Raw genomic sequence first — 26,813 nt, forward strand, 5'->3', positions numbered from 1 at the left:
AAACCGGCGATTGAAATAGCCGCTCATAGCTCGGCAGTGATGTCATCCAGTCTTAAAGGTATATGCGTCCTTTGTTATACAAGATGGGACGCAATTAAGAGAGGAGAAATATGGAAACAAGGGTACCAGAGGTACCGGAACATTACAAATATACACCCTGTTTGAGTGTAAAAAATTAAATTGCGGGATAGTCTGTATCGGTACATGTGAGATACACCTTTTTAAATTTGTTTGGCGCATCTCCTTCTACCGCCGAGGATTGCAGGGCGCTTTAGTTTGCCTCCTGTTCCCAACTCCTCCTACTCCTCTTCCTCATCCTGCCTTTAGGGTACAAAAAATTGTAATCGGGGCCTAGTTTGTGTTTGTACGTGTGAGATACACCGTTTTGTAAAATTTGTCCTATTCCGCTATTCAATATACACCCTGTTTGAGTGTAAAAAATTAAATTGCGGGATAGTCTGTATCGGTACATGTGAGATACACCTTTTTAAATTTGTTTGGCGCATCTCCTTCTACCGCCGAGGATTGCAGGGCGCTTCAGTTTGCCTCCTGTTCCCAACTCCTCCTACTCCTCTTCCTCATCCTGCCTTTAGGGTACAAAAAATTGTAATCGGGGCCTAGTCTGTGTTTGTATGTGTGAGATACACCGTATTATAAAATTTTTCCTATTCCGCTATTCAATATACACCCTTTTGGAGTGTAAAAAATTAAATTACGGCATAGTCTGTATCGGTACGTGTGAGATACACCTTTTAAATTTGTTTGGCGCATCTCCTTCCACCGCCGAGGATTGCAGGGCGCTTCAGTTTGCCTCCTGTTCCGAACTCCTCCTACTCCTCTTCATAATCCTCCCTTTAGGGTACAAAAAATTTTAATCAGGGCCTAGTCTGTGTTTGTACGTGTGAGATACACCGTTTTTTATTCTTTTTCCTATTCCGCTATTCAATATACACCCTTTCGGGGTAAAAAACATTAAATTGCGGCATAGTTTGCATATTTGACTGTGAGATACACCCGTGCGATACTGTTGTTGTTTTGTTCCGCTATTCAATAAACACCTTTCTAGGGCAAGATCATAAATTACAGAAATATGAGGAGACCGTCAAATAGGGGCCATGGCCTGGGTCGTGGTGCTGCTGGTAGAGCTCCTGTTGCAAGGAGAGGACGTGGTCGATCTGTGCCAGCTACACGCACAAGTGAAACACCTTCTTCAAGTGTTAGTAGGCGACAGAACCTGCATCAGTATTTGGTAGGGCATCATACGCCTCTAGAAGTGATGAGGCCAGAACAAGTAGAGGCGATAGTAGATTGGTTTGCTGCTGACAGTGCCTCCAGTTCCTTCACATTGTCTCCCACCCAGTCTACTGCAGAAAGGTCAGAGTTGGCACCTGCAGCCGATGTCCAACCGTCTTTCACCTCACCCCCTTGCCAATCAGGCAAGCAGTCTGAGCCCCAAGCCATACAGCAGTCTCTTCTTCTTTTTGATGACTCTGTCAGCAGGGTTTCCCAGGGCCATCCACCTAGCCCTGCCCCAGAAGTGGAAGAGATTGAGTGCAGCGATGCCCAACCACTTATTTCTCAAGATGAGTACATGCAAGGACCATCGCAGCGCGTCTCCGATGATGAAGAAACGCAGGTGCCAACTGCTGCGGCGTTTCAGAATTGTGGAGACCGACAAGGAGGGCAGGGGTGAAGACTGGGTGGAAGATGATGTGGAGGACGATGAGGTCCTCGACCCCACATGGAATGAAGGTCATGCAGGTGACCTGAGTAGTTTGGAGGAAGAGGCGGTGGTCGCACAGAGCCACCAGCACAGCTGAAGAGGGAGCAGGGTGCAGAAGCGGAGCGGCCGTGCCCTGGACACTACGCCTGCTACTGCCCAACGCAGCAAGGGAACGAGCGCAACAAAGCCAGCTCAAAGGAGTTCTCTAGCGTGGAAGTTCTTTAGAAAATGTGCTGATGACAGGACACGAGTGGTTTGCACCCTGTGCAATCAGAGCCTGAAGTGAGGCATAAACCTTCTCAACCTGAGCACAACCTGCATGATCAGGCATCTAAGTGCAAAGCACAAGCTGCAGTGGAGTACACACCTTCAAAACCAAGAAACGTCTCTGGCTCATCCTGCTTCCTCTTCTGCTGCAGTCTCGGCCACTCCATCCACATCTGTAGTGATACCGGCCCCTGCCACCCCGCAAACAGACGATCTGTCAGCAACACCACCACCTGGGTCACCAACCATCTCCGCAATGTCCCGTGGAAGCGTTCAGCTTTCCATCTCCCAAACACTTGAGAGGAAGAGGAAGTACCCCCCTACCCACCCGCGATCCCTGGCCCTGAATGCCAGCATTTCAAAATTCTTGGCCTTTGAAATGCTGTCATTCTGTCTGGTGGAGACGCACAGTTTTAAAAACCTTATGTCGGTGGCTGTCCCACAGTACGTCGTGCCCAGCCGCCACTACTTTTCCAGGCAAGCCATCCCTTCCCTGCACAACCAAGTGGGGGAAAAAATCAGGTGTGCACTGCGCAACGCCATCTGTGGCAAGGTCCACCTAACTACCGATACGTGGACCAGTAAGCACGGTCAGGGGAGTTATATCTCCCTAACGGCACACTGGGTAAATGCAGTGGCGGATGGGCCTGAGGCAGATAGCAATTTGGCGCATGTCCTTCCACCACCGAGGATTGCAGGGCGCTTCAGTTTGCCTCCTGTTCCTAACTCCTCCTACTCCGCTTCCTCATCCTCTACCGCCTCCTCACCCGGACAGCGTAACACCTTCACCACCAACTTCAGCACAGCTAGGGGTAAACGACAGCGGGCAGTTTTAAAACTTGCCTGTTTGGGGGAAAAACCACACACCGCGCAGGAGTTGTGGAGGAGCATGGGACAGTAGACAAATGAGTGGTTGCTGTCAGCGAGCCTCAAGCCCGGCCTGGTGGTGTGCGATAACGGGCGAAATCTCATAGCAGCTCTGGGCCTAGCCGGTTTGACGCACATCCCTTGCCTGGCACATGTGCTGAATTTGGTGGGGAAGAGGTTCCTTAAAAACTACCCCGATATGTCAGAGCTGCTGCAGAAATTGTGGGCTGTCTGTGCACACTTTCGGCGTTCTCACCCTGCTGCTGCTCGCCTGTCAGCGATGCAGCGTAACTTCGGCCTTCCCGCTCACCGCCTCATATGTGACGTGCCCACAAGGTGGAACTCCACCTTGCACATGCTGGAAAGACTGCGAGCAGCAGCAGGCCATAGTGGAGTTTCAGCTGCAGCACGCACGCGTGAGTCGCTCTGCGGAACAGCACCACTTCACCACCAACAACTGGGCCTCCATGAGAGACCTGTGTGCCTTGTTGCGCTGTTTTGAGTACTCCACCAACATGGCCAGTGCCGATGACGCCGTTGTCAGCTTAACTATCCCACTTCTATGCCTCCTTGACAAAACAATTCGGGTGATGATGGAAGAGGATGTGGCACAGGATGAGGAGGAGGAGGAGGAGGATGAAGAGGTAACATTTCCAAGGCTTTCAGGGCAGTCATTCACAAGGGGCTCCGAGGGTGGGTTCCTGCACACACAAACGCCAGGGACACAATTGTCCAGCAGGGGCACAGTTCTGGAGGATGAGGAGGATGAGGAGGAGGAGCTGGAGGAGGAGATGGAACCATGTTCACAGCAGGGTGGCACCCAGGCCAGCTCATGGCCATCACTGGTGCGTGGCTGGGGGGATACAGAGGACACAGACGATACACCTCCCACAGAGGACAGCCTTTCGTTGCCTCTGGGCAGCCTGGCACACATGAGCGATTACATGCTGCAGTGTCTCCACAACGACCGCCGAGTTGCCCACATTCTAACTTGTGCTGATTACTGGGTGGCCACGCTGCTGGATCCCCGTTACAAGGACAACGTACCGTCCTTAATTCACTCACTCATAATGCTATGTGCCCTAGGTGATTAGGGTGTGCCCAGGTACACCCGGCACACCCTGTGCGCACGCCTATGACACCGCCACATCCACCACCACCTCAACCTCCCTCCTACTCCATATGGGCCTCGTCCTTCAGAGATGAAGAACATTGTTTTATTTTTCTTTTTTTTTTTTGTTGTTTTAAGTTATTTCCCTATCCACATTTGTTTGCAGAGCACTTGCCATGCTCTTAACTATGTTTTGCTGCCATTTGCAGCACTCTAGCCCTTTCCATTGGTGTTTTAGAGTCATTTTAGTGCCTGAAAGTTCGGGTCCCCATTGACTTCAATGGGGTTCGGTGTCCGGGAAAAGTTCGGCAAAAGTCCGGGACACGGACCCGGACTTTTTTTTTAAGTTCGGCCGAACCCGCCGAACACGGACATCCAGGTGTCCGCTCAACTCTAGTCATTATCCATTATAACCGTATTACCTCCTTTATCAGGAGATTTGATTGTGACATCTAGAAGATCTGTAAGGTTCTTTAATGGCTGTCTTTACCCGCAGGAAAGGTTATCTTCAGCCTGCGTGATCCTCAAAGACTTGATATCTTGACTAACCAATTTCAAAAAGGCCATAAGGTTAGGGTTGGAACTAGGTAGGGGATAAAAATCTGATTTATTTTTAAGTAGGAAATTGGATGAACTAGTGGAAATAGCTGAACCATATAAAGCCGACTCCAAGTCAATGCGATCAATCAGAACGCACGGTTCATTTTCATCCAATAGTTCAACCAAATCATCTAAAGCCTTTTGTTCTTTGATGGAAATTCGTTCAGTGGGTGCGGATTTTTTGTCATACGAAGTTTTAAGTAATAATTTGCGTCCAAAGAGCTGAAGGTCTTTTAGAACTTCAAACTTATCTATGTTTTTAGTTGGACAGAAACTTAGCCCTCGTTGGAGGACTGAAGCCTCCTCTTTGGTAAAAACATGTTTAGATAGATTGATAATATTCAAATCAGATTGGTTAGATGTAAAGTTGTCTGTAAATGTATCATTAGCAAGAGGCATTGAAGGAGATGGTCATGGCATACCCAAAGTGGTGGACTGTGGTGTGGGATTAATCCCTATAGTGCTGAATGATGGGGGCATACCAGATTAGCCCCAATACCAGCAGTGGATTGTGAAGCGTGTTTATTACGTGTGTGTGTGTGTGAATATAAGATTAAGGGGAAAGCCAGGTGGTGTTTTGTGAAAGTGAAGACAAGGGAAGAGAGGGAGACTCAACTGTGCGTTTTTTGGGGGAGTGTGTCATAGACCCATCACCCCGTGGACACTGTTAATTTTTCTTTTTTTGAAATTAGTTTTTCTTAGTCTGAATAGGGAGAGAGAAAGATGAATTAGAAAATAGATCTGAGGCCAAAGAGTCTTGATCATAGGACTGTCTATATGCATATCATTTTTTGGAATTCAATTGAGATTGATTCCATTTATATGCTTGGCCATCCTTAAATGCCACTGAATCCTGCCAGAAAGTGTCTTTTTGGGATAAAATATCTGTATTGAATTTCTCTAAATGAAGTTTTAATTTATTTTCATGTTAAGAGAAATTAGGATTATTTTTAAACTTCTGAAGCTGGGTTTGTAGTTGATCAATTTCCTTATCCACTGTACTCAGACGTTTATTATATTCATTGCTTAAAAGCATCATCAAAGTTCTTGAGCAACACTTCAAATAATTTACCCAAGCTTTCTTGAAATCAATATCATTCAAGCTAGGGAAAATTTGTACACGTAATCCAAAAGGATTGATATCTGCTTTTATACTGTATATCTATCAAAGGTGTGTATATGCCAAAATAAAGACATTTAAGAGTTTTTCTAAAATGAAGGAATGTTGATGATAGCTCAGAATCCAATGATTCTTTGGGATGAAAAACATGATGATAGCTCAGCATAAGTGTCTCCCAATCTTTACCCAAATAGTTGGTCATGGTGAAGAATGGCAATAAAAAAAAAAGGGGGGGGGGCAAAGGTGAAGGAAAGGGAAAATGCAAAAACAACCACAAATTACAATGAATTACTGCTTATAAATCAAATAGACAAATGTGTAGACAAAACTGATCAATATCCTCAAAGTGAGGCTGGGTGTCTTCTACCCTAAAACATATGGAAAAGAAAATGGAGGTTTGATCAATTAAAAGATAAGGTCCACATCCCAACTACAGAGCAGAGCTGAAAGAATGCCTCTAAAGGGGACTTTAATGGCCAAATGTACAAATGACACAAGGTCAAGTTGAAAAAGTAATAGAAAATATCAGAAAGAGTATATAATACAACGTCACTTTATTACAATAGATTAAAATTCAAAACGTGATACATGTAAGAGCTGACCTGGCGGGAAAACTATTAAAACATGTATGGATGAAAAAGCACAAATATCTCAAAAAGACACTGTATACTCAATCCAACCCCTATTGCCAACACCTGATGCCTTTCAGCGATTGCTGGTGTACTGGCAGTCTTCCTGCCTTTTACCCTCCAGTCCCATATACCTCTATTAGGTTGCACATTACTGCATGTTCTGAAAGTGCACAAAAAGTCCTGCAAGCTGCATCTTTTGTGCACTTTCAGAAAATGCAGCAAAAACGCACAACCTAATAGAACTCTAAGGGATTGCGGATAAGGAAAACTGCCAGTACATCTGCACTGCAGCCAAACTGCAGCACACCAGTGTGAGCCCAAAGGCTTGTATGCACTTACAGCAGGCACTGCCACTCTACTGAAAATTGACCATCTCTGACCATCTCCTGTTATGTGTCTGCCGTCTCTGACCATCTCCTGTAATATGTCTGCAGTCTCTGACCATCTCCTGTAATATGTCTGAAGTCTCTGGCCATCTCCTGTAATATGTCTGCAGTCTCTGAACATCTCTTGTAGTGTCTCTGGTATGTGAGGTGAAGTCTCTGACCATCTCCTGTAATATGTCTGCAGTCTCTGGCCTTCTCCTGTAATATGTCTGCAGTCTCTGAACATCTCTTGTAGTGTCTCTGGTGTGTGAGTTATGTGAGGTGTATATGTTTTATACAGGCTGCGTGTGAGTAACATTACACAGACACACCCTCACACATATACTGACAAAACACACACACAAAAAAAATTACCTGTATGCGGTGATTACATACGGAAGAAAAAAAAATAGGTAATAGCCCTGCCCTCTGTACGTAGCACTCTCTGCACATAGCATCCTCCTGCACCCTGCATCCTCCTGCACCCTGCACATAGCATCCTCCTGCACGTAGAATCCTCCTGCACGCAGCACCAGCATACAGGGGCACACTGACTAGCAGCATACAGTGGGCACACTGACCTTCAAGTGGTTACCAGTCCACAGAGGACATAACAAATCAAGTAAAACAACTACCATGCAACTAAAAAAATCTCAAAAACAATAAGAGAATCTTGTTAGCATCTAACGTGCAACAATAAAAAACAAAAAATGCAGCACTGCCCTACACTTCATCTATAAAATTGTACACATGGACTTATAAGTGCCATGGTAAAACCTATACATGAATATCCAGTGCATATCCACCAATGTATTGCAATATAGTAGTGATGGTGTCTACCTCTCTGCAAAACTATTTTGAGAAATTGCTGAGCTTCAATGTGCAAATAATGGTGAAACCTCCCACATACAATAATAATACCAGGGATGCTAATCAACCCATGTATTAGAACATAGTAGTGATGGTGTCACCCTCTCTGCAAAAGTTAAGAAATATCGCAGAGCTGCAATATGCAGATAGTGGTGAACCCCCCCCCCCCACATATATAATCATAATAAAATGTACAATTGATGTGCATATTTTACATTTTATTATGATTATACCTGTATATAGGGGGTTTCACCACTATTTGCACATTGCAGCTCTGCAGTATTTCTTACCTTTTGCAGAGAGGGTCACATCATCACCCCTGCCCGGATTGGATTTGAATTTAGCCACCCCATTCTTCCCTCCAAGTTTTTTCTCTATCTTATCTTCTTAACATTTGGTAGCCCTATCCCAAAAAATTCTAAACAGTATCTTTACCTATTCTTTTTTTCTATCTCATGGACGAAATGTGAGAAATAACATTTATATCATACAATCATTCCATAAACACATACACTGCATATATCATTTCAAGAAAATATGCTTATAAAATAGTTTACCATTTGCAAAAAAAAAAAAAAAAAAAAAAAAAAAAAAAAAAAAATATATATATATATATATATATATATATGTCCCCGGATTTCATTTTAAAAATCTGGTCACCTTACTTTACTCAGATTAAGCAGCTGCCCCCAACTTTACTGGTGTCAAGACTAGTAACGTAATTCTACTGGCACAGAAGTTTGGCAATACACAGTGTATTAACCTCTGAATTTAGGCCCACATTTTCATGCATTTTGTTTCCAAATTCATGATTTACATTGTTAGATAATGTCATGCACATGTTCCCAGCCTACTATCACTTACTGATGTTTTCACCCTGACTCAGCAGGAATCTGTATAAATAAACAACTGCTAATGCCATATGCTGGTTTCTATACATATTCAAGGCTCTCATAATAAATGGACACAAGGGAGTTGTTTCAGGCAGATGTGCAATAATGAATTGCTTAGGCTTCTGCTCCTATTCTGTGTTTGTCTCTATTTATCAAGCATTAGAGCTAAAGTTTAGGTATATATTAGTGATGAGCCAAACACCCCCCGGTTTGGTTCGCACCAGAACATCATGAACAGAGAAAAAGTTTGTTCGAACAAACAAACCCCATTGAAGTCTATGGGACTCGAACCTCGAAAATCAAACGGCCTCATTTTGAAGGCTTAAATGCAAGTTATTGCCCCAAAGAATTGTATGGGGGTCCAGGTCCTGACCTGGGGAACATGTAGCAATGAAAAAAAGTTTTTAAAAACGATCGTTTTTAAAGGAGCAGTGATTTGCTGATTTTAATGAGGCTTAAAGTGAAACTATAAAAATGAAAAATTCCTTCAAATATCGTTCCTGGGGGGGGGGTCCCCTGAATGTGCCTGTAAAGTAGTGCATCTCTACGATGAATGTAGCCTGCTGCAGCTATGCTGACATTTCTAAAGCAAAAAATGTCATATACAAATATACATACAAGTATCAAATCGCATATACTTGTCATACAGGTGCAGAAAAATTGGGCCGTGCCTGAACACCATAACCCCTCGTAGTTTCTCTTGCTGGGTGCAGGAACGTGCCCTGCTGCTAAAAAATCCATACAACTATAAAATCGCATGTACTTGTCATACAGGTGCCAAAAATGGGGCCTTTGATGTTGCTGGTACCTGAACACCGTAACCCCTCACAGTTACTCTTGCTGGGTGAAGGAACGGAACCTGCTGGTAAGAATTCCATGCAAATTTGAAATCGAATGTGCTATACAGGTGCCAAAAATTGGGATTTTGCGGAAGGTGGTGCCTGAGCACCGTAACCAAGGCCTCGCAGTTACTCTTGGTGGGTGCAGGAATGGGACCGGCTGGTAAGAATTCCAATGCGAATGTGAAATCACATGTGCTATACAAGTGCAGAAAAATTGGGCCTTTGCGGTTGGTGTTGCCTGAACACCATAACCAAGGCCTCGCAGTTACTCCTGGTGGGTGCAGGAATGGGACCTGCTGGTAAGAATTCCATGAAAATTTGAAATCGCATGTGCTATACAAGTGCCAAAAATTGGGCCTTTGTGGAAGGTGTTGCCTGAACACTGTAACCAAGGCCTCACAGTTACTCTTGGTGGGTGCAGGAATGGGACCTGCTGGTAAGAATTCCATGCAAATTTAAAATTGCATGTGCTATACAAATGCAAAAAATTGGGTCTTTGCGGAAGGTGGTGCCTGAGCACCGTAACCAAGGCCACGCAGTTATTCTTGGTGGGTGCAGGAATGGGAATGGCTGGTAAGAATTACATGCAAATTTGAAATCACATGCGCTATACAAGTGCCAAAAATTGGGCCTTTGTGGAAGGTGTTGCCTGAACACCGTAACCAAGGCCTCACAGTTACTCTTGGTGGGTGCAGGAACGGGACCTGCTGGTAAGAATTCCATGCAAATTTAAAATCGCATGTGCTGTAAAAGTGCAGAAAAATTGGGCCTTTGCGGTAGGTGTTGCCTGAACACCGTAACCAAGGCCTCGCAGTTAGCAGGGCACAGGGACAGGGCCTGCTGTTAAAAATTACATACAACATTTAAATTGTATGCACCTGTCATACAAGTGCAGAAAAATTAGGCCTTAGGGGTTGGTAGTGACCTAAACCAAAAACATTCTTGGAAGCTAGCAGAATCAAGGTAGAGGAATAGGATAGGCAGCATATGCAGTCTTCAAGGGATGGCAGACCCCTAGCAAATTCAATCTGTTACATCAGCATCAGGGGCCTGATAGCTCTTGTTGATCCAGGACTGGTTAATTTTGATGAAAGTCAGCTGATCTGTGGACAGACGCACTCTTTTGTGCGTCACAAACCTCCAGCAGCACTGAACGTCCGTTCGGAAAGCACGCTGGAAGCAGGACAGGCTAGTAGCTCCATTGCATATTGAGCAAATTCTGGCCAGTGGTCCATCTTCAAGACCCAGTAAACCAGTGGATGCGCAGCTGGAAAGGTCTCCAAGTCTGCTGTTGCGCCTAGATAATCATGCACCATATGATGGAGATGCTGTCGATGGTTGTTTAAACCTAACAGCCCTGAGTGCTGCCGAGGAAAAAAGAACTGTTTAAAGGCATCAGTCAGCTGGCCGCCTTCTCCACCGCTCCTCCTTTGGCTGAACGATGCCTCAGAAAAACGTCCGGAGAATGTTGACCTCCCAGTGTCTGGAAAGGCGGTACACAAATTTTTTTTCAAGGCCTCCTCAAGATGTTTCATCCTCTGCTGCCTCTGCGAAGGCAGGATGAGCTCTGCAACTTTACCCTTGTAACGTGGATCAAGAAGGGTTGCCAACCAGTAATTATCCCTCTCCTTGATAGCACGAATCCTCGGGTCCTTTCGCAGGCTTTGCAGAATTAGGGAGCCCGTGCTATGTAAGTTGGAGGAGGCATGAGCTTCTGAGTCCTCTGGGTCACTAAGGATGACATTGTCAGCAGGAGCAACCTCTCCCCAACCATGTACAACTCCTGGGGTTTCTGGGGAATCAAAACCATCCCTTGAAGACTGCTGTATGCTATCCTCTTCCTCTTCATCCATGCTGCCAAAATCCTCCTCCTCCTCTTCCTCTTCCTCCTATGTGTTTTGTGGCCCTGCAGGAATGATATCTGCATTAAGGGGGCCTTGTGAGGAAAGGAAGTCCTCCTCTTCCTGCCGCTGTTCTGCCTCAAGTGCCCTGTGCATGATTCCACGCAGCGTGTGCTCCAGCAGGTAGACTAGCGGGATAGTGTCACTAATGCATGCATCATTCCGGTTCACCATCCTTGTGGCCTCCTCAAATGGTGACAGGATGATGCATGCATCCTTAATCAAAAGCCACTGGCGTGGCGAAAAAAAGCCAAGCTCCCCTGACCCTGTCCTTGTGCCATACTCACACAGGTACTCCTTGATGGCCCTCTGCTGCTTGTGCAGCCGCTGCAGCATTGACAACGTTGAGTTCCACCTGGTGGGCATGTCACAAATGAGGCGGTTGGTGGGCAGGTTGAATTCCCAATGAATGACATATAAGCGAGCACTGGCATTGAATGAATGGCGGAAATGGACACAGACTTTCCTGGCCTGGCTCAGGAGATCTTGGAAGCCGGGTATCTGCTCAAGAAACGCTGCACCACCAGATTCAGAACAAGTGCCAAGGATTGAATATGTGTCAAGTGTCCCTGTCGGAGGGTGGAGAGATGGTTGGTGCCATTGTCGCAAACAACCATTCCTGGCTTGTGGCGTCAACCATCTCTGAGCCTGCCCCTGCAGAGCTGATAGAATCTCTGCACCGGTGTGACTACTATCCCCTAGACAGAACAACTGAAGCACAGCATGGCATCTTTTAGCCTGACTGCTTGCATAGCCCCTTGAAAGCTAAGGGAGCACTGCTGCTGCAGAGAATAATTGAGCAAAAGAGGACATGGAGGAGGAGCTGGTGGTGGTGGAGTAGCCAGATGTGGCAGAACCAGCACCAGCTTTTTGGAGGCGTGGTGGCAAAACAAGCTGCAAGACCGAACCCTGTCCTGCATCCTTCCCACCTACCAGCAGAGTTACCCAGTGCGCCGTGAAAGAAATGTAATGTCCCTGTCCATGCCTGCTGGACCAAGAGTCAGCAGTAATGTGCACCTTTCTGCTGACTGCTTTGTCCAATGAGGCCAAAACACTACCTTCCACATGACGGCAGAGAGCCGAAATGGCCTTTTTGGGACCTGCCACTGTGGTGCAGCACATTCCACAAATTTTTGAAAGGGAGCCGAGTCTACCAGCTGAAAAGGCAGCAACTGTAATGCTAGCAATTTGGCCAAGCTAGCATTAAGACGCAGAGCATGTGGATGGCTGGGACAGTATTTCTTTCTACGGTTCAAATACTGGGGTAGTGAAATTTGCCTGCTGCTCAAATCAAGCGGTGGTGTACTGCTAGCAGATTGGGTGCAAGTCTCTGTGCCACTCATTGCTATACCATCATCCCTCTCAATGCTGGTATTTGAGAAGGCATGAGGTATAGTAGGGTTAGAGATCATAGATGAGGAGCAAGGTGATGTATGCTTGTTTTGATCTGGTGCCTCTTTCAGGTGCTGTTGCCAACGGACTGCATGGCAGGTCGTCATATGCCTTGTCAAGCATGTGGTATCCAAGCGGCTGGTGTTCTGGCCATGCTTGATCTGCTTTAGACAGATGTTGCAAACAGCAACGCTGTGGTCTACTGCACAGATGCTGAAAAAAGCCCACACTAATTAACTTTTTGGAGTCCGCGGGCATTTTGCAGCACCCTGCACCTGTGGAGCTCTGTGCTGTGACGAAATAGGTTGGCTACTGCTATAACAGACCCTGGAGCACATCCTGCCTCATTGAAGTTGTGCGTCCTCCTCATCCTCCCCCCTCCTCCTCCTCCATCCTGTCAGGCACCCAAGTGAGATGGGGGGCTGTGAAATGTGTGCAATAAATATTCTTGAAAACATTACAAATTTTTGTGGGTATTTTTACATTTTAAGGTGGGGGGTGCCAGATATAGGATCTGCCCCGGGTGCCAAATGCTCTAGGTACGCCACTGGAAGTGGGTCCTCTCTTGCTCGCTTGCTCCACCCCCTTCCCAGTGTTTCTATTCAAACCAGCCAATCCAAGTAATGTGTGAAGCTCAGGGGGATGAAAAAAAGGAGTCAGGTGACTCTGCAGAGGGACCCACCTTGTGGTTTTATAAGAGTGCAGCGGGAACACTCTGCAGCCACACCGCACAGCACACCCAAGGTAAGTGAAGGACTGGAGAGAGGAGTGACTTCTACTTAGGGATTTCTTTTGCAGATAGGCTGGGCTGGCACTGGGAGCAACAATTTTATTCAAAGAAATCAGGATTTCTTCTGTAAATAGGCTGGCACTGGCAGCAACAATTTAATTCAAATCAGGATTTATTTTGCAAATAGGCTGGCCTGGCACTGGCAGCCAGGCATAGTACTAGTCTAGTACTATGCCTGCCAGTGCCAGGTCAGCCTATTTGCAGAAGAAATCCTGATTTGAATAAAATATTTGCTGCCAGTGCCAGCTTGCCAGGCCAGGCTATTTGCAGAAGAAATCCTGATTTGAATAAAATTGTTGCTGCCAGTGCCAGCCTACCTACAGTTTAATTCAAATCAGGATTTATTTTGCAAATAGGCTGGCCTGGCACTGGCAGCCAGGCATAGTACTAGTCTAGTACTATGCCTGCCAGTGTCAGGTCAGCCTATTTGCAGAAGAAATCCTGATTTGAATAAAATCGTTGCTGCCAGTGCCAGCCTATTTGCAGAAGAAATCCTGATTTGAATAAAATATTTGCTGCCAGTGCCAGCCTGCCAGGCCAGGCTATTTGCAGAAGAAATCCTGATTTGAATAAAATTGTTGCTGCCAGTGCCAGCCTACCATATTATCCAGTGAAAAACCTCAGCCGCCTTTTGCTAGTAGTTCACCAGTAGGATCCCCCTGACACTAGCTAGCGTTAGTAAGTAAAGAGAAATAAACAGAAAAATTCTTAAAAGAACAAAAAACTGAGACCAAAGTCCCAGCAGGAAACATAGGTCCTACTCCTTCACTAGGCAGCAAGAAATTGGCTTGTGTCAGAGTGTGTGTGGGGTTATGCTGTGAAGGACAGCCCCTGTAGGTGTGTCAGTGAATTTTTTCCTGCCTAGTACTACTCCTGTAGGGGGCAGCATAAACCTATGGTATAAGAAGCATAAGAACTGCGTCTGTCAATGGACGATAGAGGAAAAAACACCCACTTCTGGAGAAGAAGGAAGAGCGCCTGAGATGCACAAGATGGTACAGCATTTATGGAAAGTGGGGTCCCCCAGGGTTCTGTCCTGGGGCCAATCTTGTTTAATTTATTAATAAATGATCTAGAGGAGGGGATGCAGTATCTAGTACAATCTCAGTATTTGCGGATGATACTAAACTAAGCATGCCAATATCTTCTATACAGGATGTGGAAACCTGTATAGAAGACTCCAGATGTGGTCGGACCAGAGTCTTGTAGAGTGGGAGAATAATCTCTTTATTTCTGGAGTGAATCCCCTTTTTTATACATGCCAGTATTCTGTTGGCTTTGCTTGCAGAGGCTTGGCATTGCATGCCACTGCCAAGCCTGTTGTCCACCAGTACCCCCAGGTCCTTTTCCATCCTACACTCACCCAGAGGTTTCCCCCCCAGTAAGTAGCTTGCTTTCGTGTTTCTGACGCCCAAGTGCATTACTTTATATTTTTCAACATTAAACCTCATCTGCCATGTAGTTGCCCACCCCATTATTTTGTTCAGGTCCGCTTGTAAGGTTTCCACATCCTGCATAGAGGATATTGGCATGCTTAGTTTAGTATCATCTGCAAATATGGAGATTGCACTAGATATCCCCTCCTCTAGATCATTTATGAATAAATTAAACAGTTTTGGTCCCAGGATAGAACCTTGGGGGACCCCACTTTCCACACCCGCCCAATCCGAGTACTCCCCATTTATCACCACCCTCTGGACTCTCCCCTGGAGCTAGTTCTCTATCCAGGTACTCACCTTATGGTCCATATCTACATTCCTTGGTTTGTACAGTAAGCGTTTGTGGGGAACGGTGTCAAAAGCCTTTGCAAAGTCCAGATACACCACATCCACAGTCTTTCTTTTATCCAGGTGGCACAGCTTACTTCATCGTAGAAGGTTAATAGATTGGTTTGGCAAGAACGATTTTTCATGAATCCATGCTGATTACTACTTATAATACTGTTTTCATTACTAAAGTCTTGTATGTAGTCCCTTACCATCCCCTCCAAAATCTTGCAGACTACTGAGGTTAGGCTGACCAGCCTATAGTTACCTGGGATCTGTAAAAAAGGGAGGGGGGTTACAGATCCACCAGCTGGTGGAGCTGTACCAAGGGGGATTTGAGTGTGCCTCTAAAGATAGCTGTGTATGCGTACATCACATAAACAATAAAGAGAAAAAAAAAAAAAATATTACAAAATTTTATTTATATGTCACAGTGTGCAAATCACATAAAATCTACATTATCATCATAGATCATTTCATTCATACATATCCCATAAAGGGTTGAAAGAAGTGCATGAATATTGCTGGAACTACGCGTTTCGCAGTGGAGGCTTCCTCAGGGTCCAGCAAAGATATTTTATACAATTGTATTGAGTAGGTTACCTGGGATATATCTCAGCCCTTTTTTAAATATTAGTACCACGTTGGCTTTTTTTCAATCAGCTGGCACTATACCCGTCTGTAGACTATCCTTAAAGATCAGGAATAATGGTCGAGCAATCACCTGGCTGAGCTCTTTAACCACTTAAGCCCCGGAGGATTTGGCTGCTAAAAGACCAGGGGTTATTTTGCGATTTTTTACTGCGTGACTTTAACGGACAATTGCGCGGTCGTGCGGCGCTGTACCTAAACGAATTTGACGTCCTTTTTTTCCCACAAACAGAGCTTTCTTTTGGTGGTATTTGATCACCTGTGCGATTTTTTGATCATGCGCTATAAACAAAAAAAGAGCGTAAATTTTGCAAAAATAACAATATTTTTCACATTTTTTTATATGAAATTCCCCCCAAAAAAAATGTAAAAATCAAAATTTTTTAACATTTTCGGCCAATTTGTTTTATGCTACATATGTTTGGTAAAAAAAAATCGCAAAAAGCGTATTTTGATTGGTTTGCGCAAAAGTTATCGCGTTTACTAACAAAGGGAAAGATTTTTGTCATTTTTGGTGTTTTTTTTTTAACGTGTAATGGCGGCGATCTGCGATTTTTTTTCGGTACTGCGACATTGCAGCGGACAGATCGGACCCTTGACTGACATTTTTGACACTTTTGGGGGTACCAGTGACATGCAGTAATATGCAGTACATATGCACTGTTACTGCAAAAATGACACTGGCAGGGAAGGGGTTAACTTTATCGGACAGGGAGGGGTTAAGTGTGTCCTAGGGGCGTGTTTCTAACTGTGCAGGGACATTGCTATTGGTGTAAAAGCAAAGATCCACGGTTCTACATAGTAGAACGGTCAGATCTTCACTTTTACACAGGGAGAACTGACAGGCGGCTTGTTTACATAAGCCGCTCTGTCTTACTCCCTTCACAGGAGCGATCGCAGTGTGACTGGCGGACATCGAGTCCGCCGGTCACACGCACTGACTTGTCTGTGAACGAGCCGCGGCGGGCGCGCGCCTCGGCGGGCGCGCGCCCGCCCGCAATTGGCTTGCAAGTCAGTGACAGGCGAGTGACGTACCGATACGTCACTCTGCCTGGCCGGGGCTGACCGCCACAGTATATAGTCGTGCGGCGGTCGGCAACCGGTTAAGAACCCTCGGGTACAAGCCATTTGGTCCCGGTGATTTATTTATGTTAAGTTTCTCTAGTTTAGTTCTAAGTCTATCTTCTGTTAGCCATGGTGGTACTTCCTGAGTTGTATTATTTAGTTTAGCATTACAAGCTGGGTTAATGTAGCCCCCAATTCTTTTGTGAAGACTGAAGAGAAGAAATTATTTAACACTTTCGCCTTTTCTCTGTCCTCTGTAGCCAAATTTCCTTTGTCGTCTTTTATGGGGCCAATGTGTTCTGGCCTCACTTTCTTACTGTTTATATACTTAGAGAATTTCTTGGGGTTCTTTTTACTCTCTTCAGCTATATGTCTCTCGTGTTCTATTTTAGCCGATTTGATTTAGTCTTTACATTTCTTATTACACTCTTTGTAATGCTTAAATGCTGCCAATGACCCCTCAGCCTTGTATTTTTTGAAGGTCTTTTCTTTAGTATTAATATGCATTTTTATGTTGGAGTTTAGCCACCCAGGGTTTAGTTTTGCTTTTTTAAATTTATTTCCCTTTGGAATGCACTGGCCAATCCCTTTGTTAAGTATGCTCTTGAAGCACTCCCATTTCTCCTCCGTGTTCTTTGTTCCCAGGGTTCTATCCTATTTGATATTTTCTAGCAGAGAGCGCAGTTTTGGGAAATTGGCTCTTTTGAAATTCAGTGTCCTTATATTACCCTTGTGTTTCCTATTTCTATGATTAATACTGAAACTAATTGACCTATGGGTCACTGTTTCCTAAGTTGCCCCGTATTTCTATATCCGTGAGCAGGTCTGTATTGTTGGTAATCAGTAGGTCAAGTACCGCATTGTTTCTTGTCGGTGCGTTCACCATCTGACCATTATGCCCCTAATATTATTGGTACTGGTTCACCACCAAAAAAAAACATCCACTTCTGGAGCTGAAGGAATAGTGCCTGAGATGCACAAGGGGAGCAGCAATTATTAGTGCTGCTGTGCAGAAGGATGCACTACCAACTGCGACAAACAGTGGGGAGCACTAATATTGCAGCAACAGAACCTGATGCTACTAAAAATGTCTTTATATCAATGAAAAGAAAGAAGGGGGATCAGTGGGGTGACACAGACGTGTTGTATACAATACACTTCAGTGGCCCCACTACAATCACAGCACAGCACTAAACTGCAGTACACTGTGTAACATAAGAATCATACCTACACTGTACTGGTAGATATATAGTCTACAATATCTGATAAATATATATACTGAGCTATCTGATATATATATCCTGCAAAAAATGATATATATACTGAATTATCTGATATATATATATATATATATATATATATATATATACAGTATATCCTGCAAAAAGAGATAAATATATATACTCCACTATCTCCTGAAATAGCTGATGAATATATATATATATATCTACTACACTGGCTGATCTATTAATATATAAACCGCATGCTCCACTAACTACCCTGCCTAATCTCCACTCCACGCCGTTTAAAGCGGTAGTATCCCGCTTTTTGACACTTTTACCTACATGTAAGCCTATAATAAGGCTTACCTGTAGGTACAATTAATATCTCCTAAACCGGCACGGTTTAGGAGATATTTGCAGTGCATGCAGCCGCTCACGCGAGCGGCGCATGCGCTCTGAAGGTCCGGGGGGACCTTCAGTTTTCCTTGCCGGGAGCTTGCCGGAAAATCGCGGCTCCGGCCAATCACAGCGCCGGAGCCGCCGAACCCGGAAGAGACGCCGAGGGATCATGGCAGCGCCCGCAGCGATGTCCGGGGGTCCGTGTCGGGGGCTTCGTTCTAAGGTAAGTAATACATAATGAGCTAGTATGCGATGCATACTATCTCATTATGCCTTTGTCTTGCAGGTTTTTTTTTTGTTTTTGTTTTTTTTTCGGGTTTGCAACCGCTTTAAGCAGCCTTTATATAGTGTGAGGCGTGGACTTAGCCCCTGAGCCATGATTGGGTAAAGGCAACCTGCCTTTGGCCAATCACGGACATTGTGCTGTGATTTTAAAAAGCATACAGGTTAAGGTGCATGCTTTGGCCAATCACAAGCATTGCATTATGGCGGGCGAATTTCCCATGAACGGCTCCGTTTGTTTGTTGTTCTACAACAAACGAACACCTGATGTTCGAGTCAAACTTAGCTTCGAATCGAACTCGAAGCTCATCCCTAGTCCTGGGTTTAAACGTCAGTAATTTATACGTCTGTGAGCAATAGGACCTAGAGTGAACTATAATGCATGCAAGAGTTGTATCTGCCTGTGTGTGTCCAGCCAGCTAGAATTTGAGAGAGTTTCCCTTTAGTAATAGCTAATGGTAACTTTGGTGTCAGTGTGTGCATGCTGCTGTTTTAGGTTGCTACCTATGTCCAGATTGGGGAATATTGGCTTCTCATAATAATCTGAGGCTGTGCGACAGATGAAGATATTTTGCACATTGTCTGGCATCCCTTGTAGCTAAACCTTCAAATCCCTTTTCTGGAACACTAAGGAATAGAAGTCCCTGGATTACATTAACAGTTCACTTAGTGATTGTCCTCTCTGGGTTGCTTACAGTTTTTTGTTCCTGCTTTTAACAAACCAAACTGGTACCTGTATCATCTGTACATCTTTTCACAATCTACCTTCTTCTATTTCAGCCAGTGTATTATAACCACAGTGCCCCTCCCCTCTCTTCCTTTGTTAATGAAAGTCATCGTGACTCAGCATAGAAGCTTTACAATAAAAACCAGTGGCGGACAGTCAGGCTTTTAAAGCAGCATACCGGTCAATCAAGACTAACAGTAAGTAAATATGTCTAGGGGCATAACAGAGTACCACATTTATTACTTTTGTTTCTGTTTTGTGAGTTAGGATTTCTTAGGACTCAATCCATTTCCCTTGTTTTTTTAGTTTTTTTTTTTACAAGCTGTAAAGTGGGAGTTTTTGGGATTTTTGATGTAGTGTAGGCAGTTTTAATGGCTACCCTCCTGGCAGCAAATAGTAGTAGCATAAACACATGCACAGATACCTGCCATTATATGGCTAAAATGCTTTTCCACATGGGTTAGATCCAGTTTGGCAACATCAAGAAACATTCAAGTGAACAAAATAAAAAAATAAAAGTAAAAACATAAAAACATGTATTCAACTCTGTTTCCCATAAAATGTAAAAAAAAAAAAAAAAAAAGTTTATAGAATACAACTGCCATATAGTAAAGCCCAGAAAGGTATCATTATCAAAAATGTTTTATTCATTATATAATATAATAACACACAACATACCGTAAACACGTTGTAAGTTCAAAAAATAACTCTGCTTTTGTTGGGAAAAAACATTCCTCTCTGGATGATCTATGTACATTGCAGGTATTTTAACCACTTCAGCTACAGAAGACTTTACCCCCTTCATGACCAGGCCATTTTTAGCTATTCGGCACTGCGCTACTTTAACTGGCAATTGTGCAGTCATGCAACGCTATACCCAAACAAGATTTATATCTTTTTTCGTTTTTCGCATAGAGCTTTTTGGTGGTATTTGATCACTACTGGATAACTGGAACTACTTTTCTTGCATAAATCATGAATTCAATATTCTTCATAAATTTTGGCCAAAATATGTTCTGCTACGTGTTTATTGATTTGGTTTACGTGAAGGTTATAGCGCCTACAAACTGTGGTATATATACTGGAATTTTATATATATTTTTTTTTATACTACTAATGGTGGCGATCAGTGACCTAAAACAGGACTGCGACAGTGTGGCGGTCAATCTGACAGTAACTGATGCTAGGGGAAATTGATTAACTGCCACTGACATCACCAGTGACAAATACAGTGATCAATGACAATACAATACACTATTACTGTACCAATGACATTGGCTGGGAAGGGGTTAACATCTAGGGCGATCAAAGGGTTAAATATGTGCCTTAGGTCCCTTTCACGCATGCAGACCGTTCAGATCCGCCTTTCCGTTTTTTGGTGGATCTGAACGGATGCCCCATGCATCTCTATGGGGCATCAGATGTCAGCGGAGATATGTCTGGACGGATGGAAACCCTATTTTCCATCCGCCCAGTGGATCGGATTGGATCGGATGAGAATGGACAGACGGTTAAAATTTTCTGCACCGATACAATCAGTGCATCCACCAGCGCCCTTGCATACGCATGTGCAGTAAAAAAGGAATCATCCTCACTGCAGAGCACCCGAAGTGCATGGACACAGACCCATTAGAGTTGCTATATGCTAAGCTCACACTGGGAGCATAAGAAGCAGGGTAGGTCGCCGACCGCAGTCCCGCAAGGAGATGCCGGCTAAAGACCATAAATGACATAAGAGGACATAGCCCCCTAAAAAGGGGAAGAGGGGGCCAACCATGATGCAAACACGCAGGCAGAGTACCCCCACACAACAATGTCCCGACGGCGCCGCCCAGGTTATTTGAGGGCACCAGGCAGTCCATATGTCCACCCCCCTGAGGAGGGGGGAAAACCAGATGCCCATCTGCTGCTCTATCACCCTGGTCAGCAGCTCAAACTGCCTGGTCAGCAGCTCGGTCAGCCAGCCTCGAGTAGGCCCCAAAGCCGCGGCCTAAATTTTGAGCCCGATCCGATCGCTCGTCCGCCAGCAGCTCTATCATCTTGATCAGCAGTTCGGACAGCTCGGTTAGGAGCTCGGACAGCCTGACATGGTACTTGAACAGCTTGATATGGTACCCGCCCCGGACAGCCATACATGGTACCCGGAGACCGGCGAGTATTCAGGAAGCCGCTGCCTTAATTTTCGGCCTGATCCAGCCGTGTGACGCGATCCGTCTGCATCCGCCGGTCAGCACAATCAGGCACTTCAGACAGTTTGACATGGTACTCGGACAGCCTGGCATGATACCCGGAGAGCCGCGAGTAGGCCGCAAGCCGCAGCCTCAATTTTTGGCCCGATCCAGCCACGTGAGGCGCAGACCTGCGGATGAAGAAACATCCGCTCCCCCTCAAGCCTATAACTGCGCAGGGAGCCCAAAAGACATCCCTGCTCCAGTCACTAATCCCCAAGGGGCCGGGAACTTGTTCAAAGACCCCTATGTGTGATTCGGACAGCCTGGTCAGCAACAACTGCATTTATCCCCCTTACTGGAGCAAGTGACAAAGCCAGCTCCTACCTAATCCCCGGGAGGGGGGAGGGGGGGGAGGGGGGGATGGGGGTAGGTTGGGGCCAAAAGACCACCGTGACTGTTAGAGGGGCTAGGGGAATGGAAGGGAACCCGAGTGTTCGACTATACCAAAGGAGGGGCCCACGTCCACCCCGAGACTGCTAGAGGATTGGTTGACAGTATTACTCAACATACCACGGTACCAGGTGGGCGCCACTCCGAACAGTCCACCTCCCATCCGGGGTGGGGGTGCTGCCAGCCAGGGGGTACGCTGCGACTCAGGGCGTTCCAGGTCGATCGCATCCCAGTGAGACTTTTCCACTCGCAGGCTCGTCCCCATCCATCGGGCTCTGTCGTGGCGAGGCCTAGTTCTGGACTAAAACCTGCTTATGACCAGGATCTGAGGCCATAAGGATCTAGAATATCCAGTCCGAAACCAGTCCGAAATCACAGTCGGTTTTTGTTTGTAGTTCTTCAGAAACTCTAATTAATAAAAATAAAAAAAAATCACAAAATAACAATTTTTCCCTATTAATAGCTAAGACCGAAGTCCCGGCAGGGAACTAGGTCCTATTCCTAAACTAGACAGAAAAAAAACAGGCTGCTGTAGCAGAGTGTATGGGGTTATGCCTGCAGGGACAGCCGCCATAGGCGTGGTAAAACTTTTTCCTGCCTAGTGCCTATTCCTGATTGGAGGAGCATAACCCAATGGTCTAAGAAGATATGGAGCTTCATCTGTCAATGAACGATAGAGAAATTAAATTTTTGTTAAATATTTAAATTTTTTCTGACATGCAAATGGGAACTCTTCTTTTAGGTGTTCTTCCTCTTTCCTATCTATGTTAATGTTCAGGATTTCTGACTTTGAAGGGTTGATTTTCAATATTGATAATTCTCCATAATATTTGAATAATTTAATTATATTTGGTAGTGTTATTCTAGGGCAAGATATATAAAGCAAGATATCATCAGCATATGCCGCCACGTTATGCTCCTCTTCCCCTATACTTACTCCTTTTACATCCACACTGTTCCTAATAGTAGCTAATAAAGGTTCCAATGTCAATGCAAACAATAAAGGGGAAAGGGGACATCCCTGTGTCGTACCATTAAATAGTTTGAAGGGTTGAGATAAAGTCCCATTGATCTTTACTAGATGTTAACCTCCCAGTGTCTGGAACACAAATGTCTGGTTACATAAAAATTTTTTCAAGATTTTTCATCCTCTGCTCCCTCTGCGAAGGCAGGATGGGCTCTGCAACTTTACCCTTGTAACGTGGATCAAGAAGGGTTGCCAACCAGTAATTATCCCTCTCCTTGACAGTATGAATCCTGGGGTCCTTTTTTATGCTTTGCAGAATCAGGGAGCCCATGCAACGTAAGTTTGAGGAGGCATGAGCTTCTGAGTCCCCTGGGTCACTAAGGATGATATTGTCAGGAGCAACCTCTCCCCAACCACATACAACTCCTGGGGTTTCTGGGGAATCAAAACCATCCCTTGAAGACTGCTGTATACTACCTCTACCTCCATGCTGCCACAATCCTCCTCCTCCTCTTCCTCTTCCTCCTGTGTGCTTTAAGTCCCTGCAGGCATGATATCTGCATAATGGGAGCCTTGTGAGGAAAGGAAGTCCTCCTCTTCCTCCTGCTGTTCTGCCTCAAGTGCCCTGTCCATGATTCCACAAATCGTGTGCTCCAGCAGGTAGACTAGAGGGATAGTGTCACTGATGCATGTATCGTCCCGGCTCACCATCCTTGTGGCCTCCTCAAATGGTGAAAGGATGTTGCATGCATTGCATGCATCCTTTATCAAAAGCCACTCGTGTAGCGAAAAGAAGCCAAGCTCCCCTGAGCCTGTCATTGTGCCATACTCACACAGGTACTCATTGATGGCCCTCTGCAGCAGCATTGCCAATATTGAGTTCCACCTGGTGGGCATGTCACAAATGAGGCGGTTGGTGGGCAGGTTGAATTCCCATTGAATGTCAAATAGCCGAGCACTGGCATTTTATGAACATCGGAGTCCCTGTCAGAGGGCGGAGAGAAGGTTGGTGCCATTGTCGCATACAACCATTCCTGGCTCAAGCTGTCGTGGCATCAACCATCTCTGAGCCTGCCCCTGCAGAGCTGACAGAATCTCTGCCCTGGTGTGACTCCTATCCCCTAGACAGACCATCTTAAGCACTGTAATGTAAACCTTCCTGCTGACTGCTCTGTCACCAGAGGCCAAAACACTATCTTCCACATGACGGCAGAGAGCCGGAATGGCCTTACGTGAAAAGAAATGTCTTTTTGGAACCTGCCACTGTGGTACAGCACATTCCACAAATTCACAAAAGGGAGTAGAGTCTACCAGATGAAAAGGCAGCAATTGTAGTGCTAGCAATTTGGCCAAGCTAGCATTAAGATGCTGAGCATGTGGATGGATGGGACAGTATTTTTTTCTATGGTTCAGCAACTGAGGTAGTGAAATTTGCCTGCTGCTCAAATCAAATGGTGGTGTATTGCTAGCAGATTGTGTGGAAGTATCTGCGGCACTCATTGCTATACCATAGTTACATAGTTACATAGTTACATAGTTAGTGAGGTTGAAAAAAGACACAAGTCCATCCAGTTCAACCCATGATGCGTGTGTGTGTTTGCTTTTAACCGTACATTGTGTACCCCTGTATGTTGTGGTCTTTAAGGTGTACATCTAATAGTTTTTTGAAACTATCTATGCTCCCCGCTGATACGACTGCTTGTGGAAGAGAATTCCACATCCTTACCGCTCTTACAGTGAAGAACCCCTTACGCACTTTAAGGTTAAACCGCCTTTCCTCAAGTTTTAGTGAGTGGCCACGTGTCTTATTGTATTCCCTTTCTCTGAATAGTTTGTTCCTTATGCTAGGGTCGCCAGTACAGTATTTGTACATTGATATCATATCCCCCCTCAATCGTCTCTTCTCCAGAGAGAATAGGTTCAGTGCTTGTAGTCTTTCCTCATAGCCGATGTCCTCCATTCCCCTAATTATTTTTGTTGCCCTCCTCTGGACTTTCTCCAGTTCCAGCACATCCTTCCTGCGGACCGGTGCCCAGAACTGGACAGCATACTCCAGATGTGGCCGGACCAGAGTCTTGTAGAGCGGGAGAATAATCTCTTTATTTCTGGAGTGAATCCCCTTTTTTATACATCCCAGTATTCTGTTGGCTTTGCTTGCGGCGGCTTGGCATTGCATGCCACTGCCAAGCCTGTTGTCTACCAGTACCCCCAAGTCCTTTTTCATCCTAGACTCACCCAGAGGTTCACCCCCTAGTGAATAGCTTGCTTTCTGGTTTCTGGCACCCAAGTGCATTACTTTACATTTTTCTACATTAAACCTCATCTGCCATGTGGTTGCCCACCCCGTTATTTTGTTCAGGTCTGCTTGCAAGATTTCCACATCCTGCATAGAAGATATTGGCATGCCTAATTTAGTATCATCTGCAAATACTGAGATTGTACTAGATATCCCCTCCTCTAGATCATTTATGAATAAATTAAACAGGATTGGTCCCAGGACAGAACCCTGGGGGACCCCACTTTCCACACCCGCCCAATCCGAGTACTCCCCATTAATCACCACCCTCTGTACTCTCCCCTGGAGCCAGGTCTCTATCCAGGTACTCACCTTATGATCCATACCTACCTTCCTTAGTTTGTACAGTAAGCGTTTGTGAGGAACGGTGTCAAAGGCCTTTGCAAAGTCCAGATACACCACATCCACAGGCTTACCTTTATCTAGGTGGCAGCTCACTTCATCGTAGAAGGTTAACAGATTGGTTTGGCACGAACGATTTTTCATGAATCCATGCTGATTTCTACTTATAATACCATTTTCATTACTAAAGTCTTGTGTGTGGTCCCTTATCATCCCCTCCAAAATTTTGCAGACTACTGATGTTAGGCTGACCGGCCTATAGTTACCCGGGATATATCTCGGCCCCTTTTTAAATATTGGTACCACGTTGGCTTTTTTCCAATCAGCTGGCACCATACCCGTCTGTAAACTATCCTTAAAGATCAAGAATAATGGTCTGGCAATCACCTGGCTGAGCTCATTAAGAACCCTCGGGTGCAAGCCATCCGGTCCCGGGGATTTATTTATGTTAAGTTTCTCTAGTTTAGCTCTAAGTCTATCCTCTGTTAGCCATGGCGGCACTTCCTGAGGTGTATTATTTAGTTCGGCCTTACAAGCGGGTTTCGTGTAGCCCCCCGATTCCTTTGTGAAGACTGAAGAAAAGAAATTATTTAACACTTCCGCCTTTTCTCTGTCCTCTGTGGCCATTTTTCCTTTATCATCTTTTATGGGGCCAATGTGCTCTGGCCTGGCTTTCTTACTGTTTATATACTTAAAGAACTTCTTGGGGTTCTTTTTGCTCTCCTCCGCTATATGTCTCTCGTGTTCTATTTTAGCCGCCCTGATTTCGTCTTTACATTTCTTATTACACTCTTTGTAGTGCTTAAATGCTGCCAATGACCCCTCAGTCTTGTATTTTTTGAAGGCCTTTTCTTTAGCTCTAATATACATTTTAATGTTGGAGTTTAGCCACCCAGGGTTTAGTTTTGCTCTTTTAAATTTATTTCCCTGTGGAATGCACTGGCCCACTCCCTTGTTAAGTATGCTCTTGAAGCACTCCCATTTTTCCTCCGTGTTCTTTGTTCCCAGGGTTCTATCCCATTTGATATTTTCTAGCAGCGAGCGCAGTTTAGGGAAATTGGCTCTTGTGAAATTCAGCGTCCTTATATTACCCTTGTGTTT

General features: G+C 45.1%; 1 protein-coding gene across 1 annotated transcript in view; it reads left to right on the forward strand.

Moving 5' to 3' along the window:
• The first annotated feature begins 19,633 nt into the window (after positions 1–19,633).
• LOC309562499 (glutathione S-transferase P 2-like) overlaps positions 19,634–26,813 on the forward strand; it is an 85,270-nt gene continuing 78,090 nt past the window's right edge. The window contains exon 1 of the mRNA XM_082266735.1: positions 19,634–19,683. Coding sequence (XP_082122861.1) covers position 19,683 — 1 coding nt within the window. The 5' untranslated portion in view covers positions 19,634–19,682. The remainder of the gene's footprint in view (positions 19,684–26,813) is intronic.

Source organism: Pelophylax lessonae (genome assembly GCF_965119305.1).
Source record: "Pelophylax lessonae genome assembly, chromosome: 9".
Taxonomy (NCBI): Eukaryota; Metazoa; Chordata; class Amphibia; order Anura; family Ranidae; genus Pelophylax; species Pelophylax lessonae.